Below are 14,019 nucleotides of genomic sequence, written 5' to 3'. Positions count from 1 at the left end.
AGTTACCCCCTTACCCCAGTTGCACCAGTATGAAGGATCTCATTCCACTGATATCCTCCCAGCAGTAGACTCTCTGTATGTGTTAAGCCTCTTTCACACTGCTAGGTTTATTGGGAAACCGGCAGGGTTGGGGTGTGTTGGCAGTCCCCCAGCTTCCATGTGAGCCAAGCGGGGTCAGTATGCAATGACCTGCTGATGAGGGGAAGGTGACAAATGACTTGTCCCTGAATAGGAATTTGGTAATTTTACATAGACTAGACCAGACACAGTGGGTAGTGGCCCCTTGCTGGTGGTCTGCTAGGTTTCCTACACCACACAATAACAATACAGTGCTTTTGTTAAGCCAGGAAAGCTCCCTCTAGAAGGTGAGGTGTTTAATACAACAAACAGCTCATTTGTTCATATTCCTGGAGCTTTATCAGTAGTGGAAATAAACATCTATTTTATCTTGACAGTGCCACTAGAGGAAAAGCCAAAGGGCTATTAAAATTAGAAAGTTATAATCCCTTGGAAGCATGATGAGGTTAGTGGGCCCTCAAAATCATTTGTTATTATGCTCAGGGGACAATCTTATCTCTTCAGCTGAGGCAGATGGCAGTGTTATTAGTTTTGCAAGTATTTAGTCATAAGTATAGGAAAAACTGAAGTTTTGACCTGATGACTGGGGAAAGTTGCTGACATTTCACTCCAAGCCACAAATGTGACCCTCACTGTCTGAGTCATCAAAATGATTAGGATTCATCATCTGGGAACCACGCATATCTGTACAAAATTTGATGCTAATCCATCCAGTAGATGTTTCACAGGATAACTGAAAACTTTGACCTTCTGATGCACTAAATGAAAATTCACAGGATCACGAAAGTCATTAGGATTCATTCTCAATGAATATCTGTACCAAATGTCATGGCAATCCATTCAATAGTTGTCAAGATATCTCACTAAAAGCCAAAAATGTCAGTCTGTTGGTGGAACAAGAGGAAAATTCAGGGGAACACCAAAGTCAGTTGGATTCATGCTCTGGGCACCATGAAAATTTCATGCCAAATTTCCTGGCAAGGAATCTGGACCAAAGTGATGGACTGACCGATTGACTAACCGACAGACCTACATTGTCATCCATAGAGCAACGCCTCAACATGGCTAAAAGAATTATTATATTTTCACAAGATAAAAACAAATAAGAGAAACATATATTTAGATAAATACATTTTAATTAATGTAAGGCTGTAAGATGTTTACAATAATCAAACTGGCTTCATTTATATACGGTGTACAGACATAAGATCATAAAAAGCACAAAGTACATAAATATATAAAGCGGCGAGAGTGGGATGATAAAACACTGCAACATATTAAATATTCATAAATGCTTTTCTATAGAATATTTTAAGGAGAGATTTAAAAGACGCTAAAGATGTTGCCTATCTGTTCTCAGTAGGTAGAGTGTTTCACAGGCTCTAACAGCAAAGGTCACCTTTGGTCACCAGCTGAAACCTAAGAATAACTTTATAATTTGACTAGGTTAGTTCAAACCAGGAGTCTGCCACTATAGCCAGTCGGTGACCAACAGAAGTTATGTTCAATGTAGAACTGAGTGGATCTTAATATGACTTTGATGGATTCAGTAACAGCAGGGCTGGACTACAGTTCAGCTAGTAGAGCTTTGTTAGGCGTTTGGCCACAACTGAGACAAACCTATTCACAGTATGCAAAAGCTTGTGTATCTTGACTGGAGGATTTAATGAATAGCCTTTTGCTTTGCCCCGTGTTATTCACGTCTGTGTATTTGCCTGTCTCAACATCAAAGCTCTAGCTGTATGTGTATTTGTGTATTCACCTGCTACATGTGTTTTCAAATAGGGAGTGGTGTAAGAGTAGCGGTGGTAAGTACTGAGATGAGAGGGTCTGTCTGTTCCTGTTTTCCATGCGGTATTTCATGTAGCATGCTGGGAACGTTACCATATTGATTGTTCGAAGCATGAAAGGAGGACATAGAAAGACCACGCTCTCCCTTCCTCAATCTAAAGTGACAGCTTTATTGTTCCTGACTACTCAGTAAACTTTTGTCTCTGAACAAGTAGAAGGGACCCCAAAGGAGGAAGGGGCCTGTACTCCCCTGAAATAATATGAATTGTTGGTGTGTTCGGCTTTTTTCGGGCTTATTTTATACTGAAGTTATTCTTCTAACTTTAACACAGATCTGACATAATTAGGTCAAAGTGAGATTTCCTCTTGATGTGTTGTTATAAGAAATACTAATCCTCTTGCCCCCGTCCTTTTCTCACTCCCTGTGTTTTCCAATTCCTCAAAAGACCCCTACAGTGAATCAGGGCATCCTTGTCCAGAGGCAATGACATCTGTGGTGAGAGTTTTGTAGCATACTGTGTAATTAAACAGGAGGACAGTACAGGTTTGTGCCTGTACTGCATTGCCAGGGCCTCATAAGGCTCAGTCCTGAGGAATTTGGCCCAGATCATTAAGGTCCCAGTCCTGCGCAACCAGTGGGCATCCAGCTTTGCGGATCACATGATGTCAGCGGCTCTCCCCGAGTAGCTGTTGTCATTAGCAACCACTGACAATGGAACCGTGGAAGGGTCTCCCCTAATACCATTCATGTGCATAGCCAATGCTCTTGTCTGACGCTCAGACAGCAGCTACCCTCCACGGCCCCCCAAGGATGTTTTTGTTCTCTGAGTTGTTTTTATTAGGAACAGATTGTGCAAACTCCAAGTAAGTTTTCCAGTAAATGCATCGTCAGTTAAGGGCTCATTGCTGTGTTTATGTGTGATTATAATCATGTTCCGATTAAAACTGAGATATTTGATGTCTCAACAGGAGCTTGTTTTGGTTGAGGGCAGCCGCGTGTTTGAGTCCTGGAAGAGGCCCCCTCCTCCTGTCTACATGCAGTATTTCTTCTTCAATATGACCAACGTGAATGAGTTCCTTCGAGGGGCCAAGCCACAGGTCAACCAGATTGGACCCTACACATATAGGTAGGATGCGAGAACACAGCCATGCACGCAAATGTGCACAGGCTGCCACAAAGAAAGTCACACATGTGTCTCAGATTAAATTTCTCAATTTCAGAATCTGAAAATGCATATATCTGTTGTATATGTAGGAGGTGATCTCCACTTAAAGATGTTACTGTATTCATTCTCATTTACTCTGTGTTTACTGTAAAAACAATACAAAGGCTTGAAGGAAATCATACAAGACAATACAAGACATACAATTCAGATGAGCTGCAGAGACAATGCATATAAAATCTATATAAACTAGACTATGATGTTGTAAATATTCATATGTTTATCGGCTTTTTGGGTTCATGTTCTGTATTTTCTCTAGAGCTGCAACAATCACTCGATTAATCAATTAGTTGATCAATAGAAAATTAACAGCTATTTTGATAATTGCTAATGGATTTAAGCAAAAATGCCCCCAAAAATTGCTGCTTCTAGCTAAACTAAACTGAATATCCTCTGGTTTTTGTTGGTTGGACCAAACAAGACGTCGTAGACTCATCTTCCACACTGGGAAATTACAACATCACGTAATTTTTTTCTATTTTCTCAGAGAAAATAATCTTCAGATTAATCAATAATGAAAATAATTGTTAGTCACAGCCCTAATTTTCTTGTCTCTAAATTTGGACGTCATCAGCTACACTGCACACCACAAAATTAGGTTTTGCAGAGTAGGATATAAATTTGCTCTTTTGTTATGTAAGAGATTTTGTTTTAGTAGGCTTCTAGCATTGCTGTTGAAACAGATCCGTTATTTGCTCAGCACTTATGTAAACTAAAAAAAAGGAACTTCTGCCTCTCTGCTTCTCGTTGTGGTCTGTTAAGGTACATGTTTTGCATATTAAAAGGTGTAGAAATTTGTCAGGTGGGTTCATTTCGTTAATTGTTCGTAATATTACCCTAAAATGACAGTGATATACATACAGTATGTTGTTTCATACTCTGTCCAGTCCTGACAGGGAACTTTTTTTTAGATTAGTCATTTGAATCGCCTCTAATGCACCCACTGAAACCCTTAAATAAATATCAAGGTTCACCGCTGAGGCACTACAAATGTAACAACGGCCACAGTGCATGTCAAGATAATCTACCTTACCTTACCCCTGCAACTTTAACCTATATTTTACCGTTTGTGTTACCTAATTTCAAACTGATGCTGTGTTGAAAGATAGGAGTTGTATGATGAAATCCATTTGTAACCTTAAACTGAATTTCTGAGTTTTTCATTGGCATGGGATGTCCAACTGCAATATAGAAGAGATTCAAGAAAGCTTAGTAAAAATCATAAAATGATGAATGTATTGTCTTATTGTGTTTGCACAGGGAGTACAGGTATAAGGACAATGTGAGCATGGTGGAAAATGGAACAAGGGTGTCTGCATACAACACAAAAAGCTTTGTGTTCCTGAGGGAGAAGTCTGTCGGTGACCCAGCTGTTGACAACATCACCACTGTCAACATCCCTGCTTGGGTGAGTCATGAACTAAAGGTCCTAGACAAAAGTGGAAATCCAAGTGGGTGAAAGTGAATTATGTGTTCTGTAACGTGCATCATTTCCTTCTACATTTTGTTTATTGTGTCCTCAATCCCACGTCAATGCTCATCTCCTTCCCCTTGATCATGCATTCTGCATTCTCCACCTATTCCCCACTCTCTTCCACTTCCTGTCTTTAGGCCGTAATGACTAAGGTGAAAGGGAGTTTCTGGAAGTCCTCCTTGGTGTCCCTCACGATGAACTCTGTTGGGAGCGGCCTCTTCACTACTCGCACTGTGGATGAGTTGCTGTGGGGCTACGAAGACCCCCTGCTGCGATCCGTTGCCTCCACCAATCCTGAAGTGGAGACGACCTTTGGTCTCATGTACAAGGCACGTACTTCTCTGCAACCAATAAAATCTGATGAAACCCAGCTAGATTTTGTTCCATCACAGCAGGAGGTGTTTTCTTATGATAGGAAATATGAGTGTGTGTAAAAACATTTTAATGACTTCAATGTTTGGATCTATTTAGAAAAATGGAAGTAACGATGGGGAATTTATCTACCACACTGGTGAGCAGAACTACATGGATTATGGCCGGGTCGAAACGTGGAAAGGTCAAAGGTAGCACTGATGCATTTTCACACAAACACACATTCCCTCTGTCTTCATCCAGTGTGATGAAACTTCATTGTGTAACCATTGGATTAAAATGTTTCTCAAAACTACTGCTTTTTGCCAATAATAGGGGGCGACTGGCTGGCTGTATGTGGTTTCTGTCTGTCTGAACTATTGCCTCAGCACAGAGCACAGGGCAAGACACAGAGGCGAGGCACCAACATGAGGGGAGCGAAAATTTCAGACACCCAATCTCTCTTTAAAAATCTCTCCCATTATGCATGCATTTTACTGTTAAAGAAACCCAAAGGCTGACACTTGCTGTCATATTATAAATTAAAAGTGCTGGCTGTCGCTTTTTTTGTGACGCAGGCAGTTTATTCGCTAACACCACTGCATAAGAATCATAATGTATGTATGTTACGCCCTCAACTAGCAGTTGATCAATTGAATAGAAAATAATGATAAAAGTTGCAATGATCTACACCTTAAAGGCATGAGATCAGGGCCTACGTAACGGTTACAAAGCCAGATGTTTGTTCCTGGAGTGACTGCTGTCAAAAAAATGCCCACTTGTGCTCTGTAAGATACTGACCAATCAGTGTAAAATAAATAAGATGCAGCCAGAGGTTTAAATGAAAGATATGACAGCAAGTTGTGGAGGTGAGGTGAACCACACCTCCACAGCGCTGTTGTTGATTGAAAACAAAAATCTGTCTACATCCTGCCCAGACCTTTTGCTACAACAGATCTGACATCCTCTATGGATATTACACAAAATATATACTATAGGACACTATACAAAATAATATAGCACATCATCTAATCAGCTAATCAGCATCAGCTGTCAGGCATATCTAAATTGCTTCATTCATTTTAATGCAGGTCTATGGTCGTGTGTACTGTACTGACCAAGGACACAAAAATGTTCAGGAACAGTCCTGACGCAGAACATGTTGATACTCAGAATACCTTACCAATTGTGTTTTAGTGACCTTTCTTATCCTGCTTTATTGTCTGATTTCCAGCATTCTCTAATTACCCTTCCTACTTCTGGGAAACAGCTTTTTTCAACTGATAAAAAACATTTTGGATCACCACAACATTTCATTTGAATTTACTGTTATTAAGATGGATGTAATAATAATGTTGACATTGCAATTAGGTTGCAAGTAGTAGTTTTTGAAGCCAGCACAGCCAGCCAAAAAGAACCAAAATATTGTTTTTATATGGGTTTTATCTAAATAACCTCAAAACCTTAATAGGTTGCTTTGCAGGTACATTTCTTAGAAACATTTAATCACTGGAGATGACTGAATGGAGATGACTGGAGATGAAACACTGCGATACCCCTTTTAATCGCATGAATCTTGTCTTGATACAATTTTAATTCAGCACTTGTTGTTTTGCAGGCAGCTGGACTTCTGGACGACCAACCAGAGCAACAGCATCAATGGATCAGATGGAAGTGCTTTCCATCCCCTGCTGAACAAGAATGAGCGCATTTACATATTCACTCCAGACCTCTGCAGGTACAATTCTTCCTGCTGCTCAGGGTGTCATTTTAAAGGGGAAATATCATCTGTGTTAAACATGGTCAAATTCCAAAACTTGAGGTGAACGTATGTAAAAATGCCACCTTCAAGTCATAAGCCCAGGTTTCAGCCTGCTCTGAATGCTCTGTTTGCAAAGTTACATCCACTTCCCCATCAAACTGACATCAGATAGTTTGTGCATCCCTACAAATGGCTGTCAGTTCTGTGAGCCCTGGTTGTTCCACAGGTTGTTTGTGTTGTTCACTCACAAATTTTGATCAGATTCAGGCTTGAACATATATATATTTCAAAAGTTTATTGCTGCAATAAACAAGTTTATTGCAGCAATAAGGGCAATAAGGGGCAGCTTCCGTGAGCTAACCATCAGAACAGAGTGGGCTCATCGGGAGCTGTTTCAGACAGAGGCTGAACTGATGGGCTGCATAAAGGGCCAGTATAAGATAAATATTAATCTAGTAATATTAATCTATGGCTTTATGGATGGCAATGTCAGTCTGTCAGTCAGTCCACCACTTTGGTCCACGCTGAAATATTTCAATGAAATTAGATGGATTGCCATGAAATTTTTTACAGACATTCATGTTCCCCAGAGGATAAATCCCACTAATGTTGGTGATCTCCTGACCTTTCCTCCCGCACTACCATGAGGTTGACATTCTTGACTTTTAGTGAAATGTCTCGACAACAATTGGATGGCTGTAGACTCATAGTCTTGTTGTCAGTTAAACGTAAGAGGACTATTCATCTGACCCAAGTACAAAGTGTGATCTGGCTCCAACATGGATTTGGAACCACTGTTACCTAGTGTCCCATATATTATATTTTACCTGAAGATTGTGTTGTTTTGATAAGTTGTGAAGCAACGTCTATTTCTGGTACATGACTAAATTGAAAATGCTGTACTTCACTCACCACAGAGTTGGGTCAGGGCTTTTATATCTGGTATGGAAATAATGTTCGCAGGCCTTGGATCCCATGCATTGTTATCATAACATCCTGATCACTTACAAACAGCACCGCAGGTGACCTCTGTTTTCTCACCAGGGCTGTACTGCCTATACTGTGAGGGCTTTTGGGAAGACTAACATACATTTCCGGGAAGCACTTTATGGAAAGGATAACTTAAAGAGGAATGTTGGTCTGGAGTGTGGTGGAAATGGAAGGTGGGCGAGTAAAGGAAGGAAAGGAGTGAAAATCCTCGGAGTGAGAATGAAATATAGAGAGAGAGGTAGAAAAACACTTAAAGCATTTTATGACTGTTAATAAATATTTATTTGTGCTTAGCAAATATTCAAAGCTCTGGGAAAGAAGGTTTCTGTTCTTGGCCAGCTGGAACAAACAAGCTTGATTATGTTTTCCATGTGAAATGGCCTGTATGCAAGTTCACTTTTAATGCTTCTAAGGACATTAAACTTTTTGGAGGATCCTTTTAAGAATTTCAGAAACAGGATGTTTTCATTTAAATCTTAATGTATTTTAAGGAGAATTGCCTCTCTCACAGTGACCAACTGATAAATTTAGTTCCTGCAAAATAAAAATGCTGTCTAAACTATGCTCTTGTCCTCGCTGATGATGAGAGCTTCTAATTTAGAATTTAACCTTGACCTATAAAAAACACAAGCCGCCCCCGACATCTTCCCCTTTTTGTTGCGCATGGAAAGAATCTGTTGAAGTGGCACGGCTGTACCTTTGACACTGATTGGACGTGTGTCAAAACCCCTCTCCCAAATGTTTGCAAAACACTTTCACCCACTTCTTCATTGCCTGATGGCTTCATAGTGGATGTCTGTGTTATTGTGACTAAAGGGAAGGCTCCCTCCCTGTTTCCCGTGCCTTGTACCGTAATCATAAGGGGAAATACTCCATTAAGTCATACATGTCGACCTTTCACACACAGGTTTTTCACCCATAAGCCCTTGTAACAGTACCTCAACGCCACTTTGTGTTTAAACATGCGTTTAGTTAAATGACATCTGGAACTAATCTGAAGGATTAAAAAAAATCCTAGGATTCCCATCTGTGACCTGACAGGGTAGCGACCCTTTGGTCCAGTAGCTGACAGCTGAGCCACAAAACCCTCAAGATTTTGATGAATTGCAGACAGGTGTCATTGCTCAAATGCCAGCTTTCCTTTTGGCTTTTTCCATACGTTAATCTTCCCTCTGGTTGTTCATTTAAAAGGCTTGATTTGATTTGGTTTTGTCATCAACAGCCTAGAAATATTCCCCTAAACAAAATACCCTAACCCAAATCCAATCTAATATGGAACCTGCAAAGACAAAAAATATAAAATGAAATAAAATAAAAAAGAACTGTAAATAGCATGTAACACAAACAAGGTGTTATGCATTGAATTAAAGAATAAAAGTTAATATAACTTATTTCCATAGTAGTCTTGGCTGCCCCAAATCCAGATAACAACAAAGACTTCTGTGCATCTTCTTCATAACAAACTTAAATAAAAATATTTTAGATATTACTCATTATGCAAACAGTAATTTTTTACTAAAACACTACGTACATTAACACATCTCTCATCTTTTCATTTCCTGTAATAAAAAGTTTTTACACCTGTAATAGATTCACATTGTTGGGTAAGCTGTTCCGAATTTTCGCCACCGCACAATGAAATGATTTACATTTACAAGAAACATATCTTAGCTTAATGTATCTGAAATGTCTTCATATTATAACAGGATGCTTCCTCAGTCAAATTCTGTCTCACGCCCAGCAGTACAAGGCGGAGGTTTTCAGAGAACCTATGGCTTTATACTTGGCTTTTCTCACTAAGGTCAAGGGAAAGGTCTTTACAGTATTGTTGCACAATCGGGGGGCTGCGTAGGAAAGGGCCGCATCCTCCCAGCCAGTTGGCAGATACTGTATGGACTCCTTTGTTCTCCCTGAGAGTCATCAGGATTCCCTGGGCAGAACAGAGCAGATGCGTAGAACGAGGGTGAACTGTTCACAATAATGTAATTCTCTTGTAAACTGTAAAAAACAACAATCATTAAACTTTAATTGAAATATTTAGGATTTCTCCACTCCCAGTACAGACAGTACAGTATTGTTTCCGCTACATGTTTAAAGTTAAAGTACTCCAACAGGATTTAAGCGTAATCGCACAAATCCTCAAGGATCTCTGTTGAAATTCAGAGTCAGTCATCATTTTTACTTTAAATAAGTTGCAGGCTCAAAGGCTAACTTCACTGATGACCCTTTTGAGAATTGTTCTTCCATCAGGGAGATATTAAGGGGAAAAGAGAAGTGAAATTTGGCTCGTGTTTCTTTGTGAACTGGCGTTGCAGCTGTGAATAGGAAGATAAAATAGAGTATTTGAATGTTTGATGATGCATTGTGAAGCAGGAGCAAACACCAGTAGAGTGTACACCTCTACTATATATTTTATGTGTTTATTCTGTGCAGCAAACCACTTTTATGAAATGTAATGACTCTAACGAACCAAAGGCATTTGTTGACTTCAGACTTATCGCTATAAGCCAAGCAGCATACAGCTAAGTGAATGAGTGTGTGTGCCTAACTGGTAATTATATTAATGGACTAGACCTACAGTATGTAGAAATATGATTGTTTTTATCTTCCTTCTGCCTCCACCAGCCCAGTGGAGAAATCACTGTAATATTCCCTGAATTTCTGTTTTATGCACTCCCTGTCTTTATCATTAAATTGGCTGTAACACAGCAGTAAGGTTTTTTGTTTCCAGGCTTGAATTCAGGCTTTAATCTTTTATTAAAACAAATTATACACGTGTGGTAAAGCAGTTAATGATTGTCGGTAATAAATGTCGAGCAACACAATGGTAAACAAAGAAGAGGAAGATGAATTTAATTTCACTCTGTGCTTGCTTTACTCTCCAGGTCGATCTACATGGAGTTTGAGAAAGACGTAGAAGTGAAAGGAATCCCAGCCTACCGCTTCACACCACCACGCTCTGTTCTGGCCAGCAAAGAGGAGAACCCAGCCAATGAGGGCTTCTGCGTCACCCCACAGGAGTGCCTGGGAACTGGCCTTCTTAAAGTCAGCCCCTGTCGGAAAGGTAAATGTCAGCATGTGCAAGCCTATTTTCTCACCCACACTTTGCACTTTCTCAAAGTAATCAGTTCTGCGCCCACGACTCATGGTGCCTGTTATGATTTCAACATTTTTCTATTCTGTCCTCTTAGGTTTACTACATTGGCATCCCTAAACACAGCGTCTGTGCTTACATTCTGACCTCAAACTTCCTAATAAACACATACCATTCCTTTGAAGATCTTAAGATCTTAAGATCTTTTCTGTTTGTTATTTCTACGATGTCCTCAAGAAAACTTTAAATTCTTAGAAACCTAACTGGTAATATAAAACACAGTTTTTCTGAAAAGAGTCAAGTTCTCTCTTTTTTTGACATTGTTTTCCTTCCTACTATCAAGGGCACTACTAATACCCTCTAAATGACCCATGTGACAGAGCTCTCCAGCCCCCTCTCCACACCTCAGGCACCATCTGACCATGACCGGCCCAGTAGCTGAGGGGGCGGTAAGCCCTGTCACCTGATTCTGGCCTTTAATATGGCCAGATATTACCTTACTGCCAGTGTTCACAGCCCAATTGTGCCTCATGTCTGTTGTTTTCTTTTTTTAAATAACGCTGCCTCTTTCTTTTAAATGATAATAATAATAATAATAATTGAATAATTTCAGCATCAACATGCATAGATTTGTAACATCATGTCTTAGTTTAATTGTGTTACAGTTACATATTATTGAGAGGTAACACATTTCAAAGCTTAGATTGGTTTGTGCACACTGCTGAACAATAAATAGGCTAAAACATACAAAAATACCAGTAAGAATTCATTTTTAGGTTAAGGCACAAAACCAGCAACATGCTGTAAATGTCACTTTCTACTCAGGTGAGGAGGATTTCAAAGGGTAACCAGAGGGTTAAGTTTTGGGTCAGGTGTTATGGAACATTGTCATTTATGACTTAAGTATACCAATACAAATAAGTGTGTGTGTTTGCGCTACAGTGTCCTTGGGTGTTGTCACAGGAACAACCTCTAAGATGACTGTGGGTGTCCAGTGTTTTTGTCAGACGGCTGTTGCCAAACACGAGCGCAGGAAAACTATCACCTCTGTCCCACTTCAGCGCTCCTAACTGTGCAACCACCTGACTTTGTTGTTGCTGCGGAGACACATTTGGATCTTTTGTTTTTGTTGAACCACAGACATCCAGGCGTACTTAGTCCAACATTGTACAGGTGGAACCAAAAATGTTTCACTTGACTGCACTTTTATCTTGATTGAGGCCATATGGCCTGTATTGTTGGGTCACGTTGTCCTATGTTGACAATATGAGGAAGGAACTCAACAAGAGTAACAAGATTATTTATCTGGATATCAGATTTAGTCCATAATTAGTTATCCAAACAGGGTTTTGGTCCATTTATGTACCTATTGTTTATTTTCTTCAGATCAATGACCCTCACATGATGTCCTCTGACAGAGGTCAGATTATATCTTGTCCCCTTTTTAGAGGACTCTTCCCAGATGTTCCACTGTTTGCTATGTCCAAATTAAATCATACATCAAACTGCAGGAAATATTACGCTACTATAGACAAAATGAGACATTTGAGGACGTCATCTTTGGCTTTGGGAAACAGTGATCAACATTTTTCACCAATTTTTGACACTTTAAAGATGAAACAACTAATCAATTAATCAAGAAAATAATCAACAGATGAATCAATAATGAAATAACCGTTAGTTGCAGCCCTAAACATAATAACTCAAGACAATTACATTATAAGAACTTTATATTTTCATTCCCCTTGCAGAGCAAAGTTGTCTTGATCAAACTTTGGAGGTCCTTGCTGTACAAATTAGCATATTAATTAGAAAAGGCTCATATTCTTGAAAACATTACAACTCTGTCAAGATACACTGTATCGTCATCTTTCTTGCCTGTGTGTTATGTGATAGTATGTACGCTGACATAAGAATACTTGCTAATTAATGGCCAATAGCCAAATTAATGAGTAATACCTTATTATGGAGGCATATGTCAGTTCAAGTGCCTCTTGTTATAACTATATTTCAAGTTTCATTAAATCATAATCAGAGATGGTGCAAGATTGTCACAGAGGATGAAGCACACAATTTTTTACAGCTGACAGCTGCTGTGTCCTCCTTACCTCCCTTGTTGTTTCCTCACTTCACTTCACTTCACTTCACCTCACCTCACCTCACCTCACCTCTCCTCTCCTCTCCTCTCCTCTCCTCTCCTCTCCTCTCCTCTCCTCTCCTCTCCTCTCCTCTCCTCTCCTCTCCTCACATAGGTGCCCCAGTGGTGGCCTCCTTTCCTCATTTCTACCTGGGAGATGCTAAATATGCAGCTGCCATAGGACTGTCCCCTCAAAGAAAGCATCACCAAACTTTCCTAGACCTCAACCCGGTAAGCCACCAGGCATCGGCCTTAAATGCACTTTGTACTCTGTAGTTATTATTAGTAACATTACGTTAATGCTATGACTCATCGTTGTTAGTCACACTGCTCATTGAAATACGTTGCAGCAAAGCATTTACAGCAGCTGAACTGTGTGAAAAGGAATCCCATGCATCATTACAGTAAAATGTACTGCTACACCACCTAGTGGCGTATAAGTGGTGGTGCCGAGGTTTATCACCTGCATTTTACTCATAAGACACTGTCATAGATTTAATTGTGTTTATCTGTTCTGTTTAATGCTTTACTTTACATTATTAACACAATATTTAATTCAATTTTTCACTCACAGACCACTGGAGTGATTGTACGTGCAAGCAAGAGAGCACAGATTAATGTCTTGCTCAGTAGAGTCTCTGGATTCCCGTGAGTATCTGCATCCAAACATGAGCCAAATACTATAACTCTACAGTACTGATGCACAGCATGTATGTCTGTACTGTATATGACTGCCTCAAACTCTTTTCATTGTATCCGTAACAGGTCAACAAGAGGCTTGAATGAGACAGTCTTTCCTGTCATGTTTCTCAATGAGGTAAGAAACATTAAAGTCATGCTGAAAACACACTGACAGTAGGATTGAACATGTTATGAGTTAGTATCATTTTAAAGTAGCACTTTCTTTTTCTCAAACCATTAATGACCCAGTTTTGCTTGATGATGTTTTATGCTTACAGTAAGAAAACGCATTTTATCAGTTCAACATTTATTTGCCTTCAGTTAGATGATTTTATCTGTCTGATAAATATCATGCTACACCCAGCAGCCTTTTAGCTTAGCTTAGCATAAAGACTGGAAATAAGAGGAAATAGCTAACGTGGCTCTGAGGTCTTGTTA

At 39.7% G+C, this 14,019-nt stretch overlaps 1 protein-coding gene across 3 annotated transcripts in view; it reads left to right on the top strand.

Moving 5' to 3' along the window:
* The window catches only part of LOC121885520 (lysosome membrane protein 2-like), a 29,213-nt gene that overhangs the window by 11,656 nt on the left and 3,538 nt on the right, over positions 1 to 14,019 (top strand). For all 3 annotated transcript variants that reach the window (XM_042395056.1, XM_042395053.1, XM_042395055.1), the window contains exons 2-10: positions 2,839 to 2,996; positions 4,353 to 4,500; positions 4,704 to 4,895; positions 5,038 to 5,129; positions 6,536 to 6,655; positions 10,555 to 10,733; positions 13,016 to 13,131; positions 13,475 to 13,548; positions 13,666 to 13,717. In XM_042395056.1, the coding sequence (XP_042250990.1) occupies positions 2,839 to 2,996; positions 4,353 to 4,500; positions 4,704 to 4,895; positions 5,038 to 5,129; positions 6,536 to 6,655; positions 10,555 to 10,733; positions 13,016 to 13,131; positions 13,475 to 13,548; positions 13,666 to 13,717 (1,131 nt within the window). The remainder of the gene's footprint in view (positions 1 to 2,838; positions 2,997 to 4,352; positions 4,501 to 4,703; positions 4,896 to 5,037; positions 5,130 to 6,535; positions 6,656 to 10,554; positions 10,734 to 13,015; positions 13,132 to 13,474; positions 13,549 to 13,665; positions 13,718 to 14,019) is intronic.

The sequence above is a fragment of the Thunnus maccoyii genome, chromosome 19 (assembly GCF_910596095.1).
Source record: "Thunnus maccoyii chromosome 19, fThuMac1.1, whole genome shotgun sequence".
NCBI classification, from domain to species: domain Eukaryota; kingdom Metazoa; phylum Chordata; class Actinopteri; order Scombriformes; family Scombridae; genus Thunnus; species Thunnus maccoyii.
This window is presented reverse-complemented; position numbering and strand designations above follow the sequence as displayed.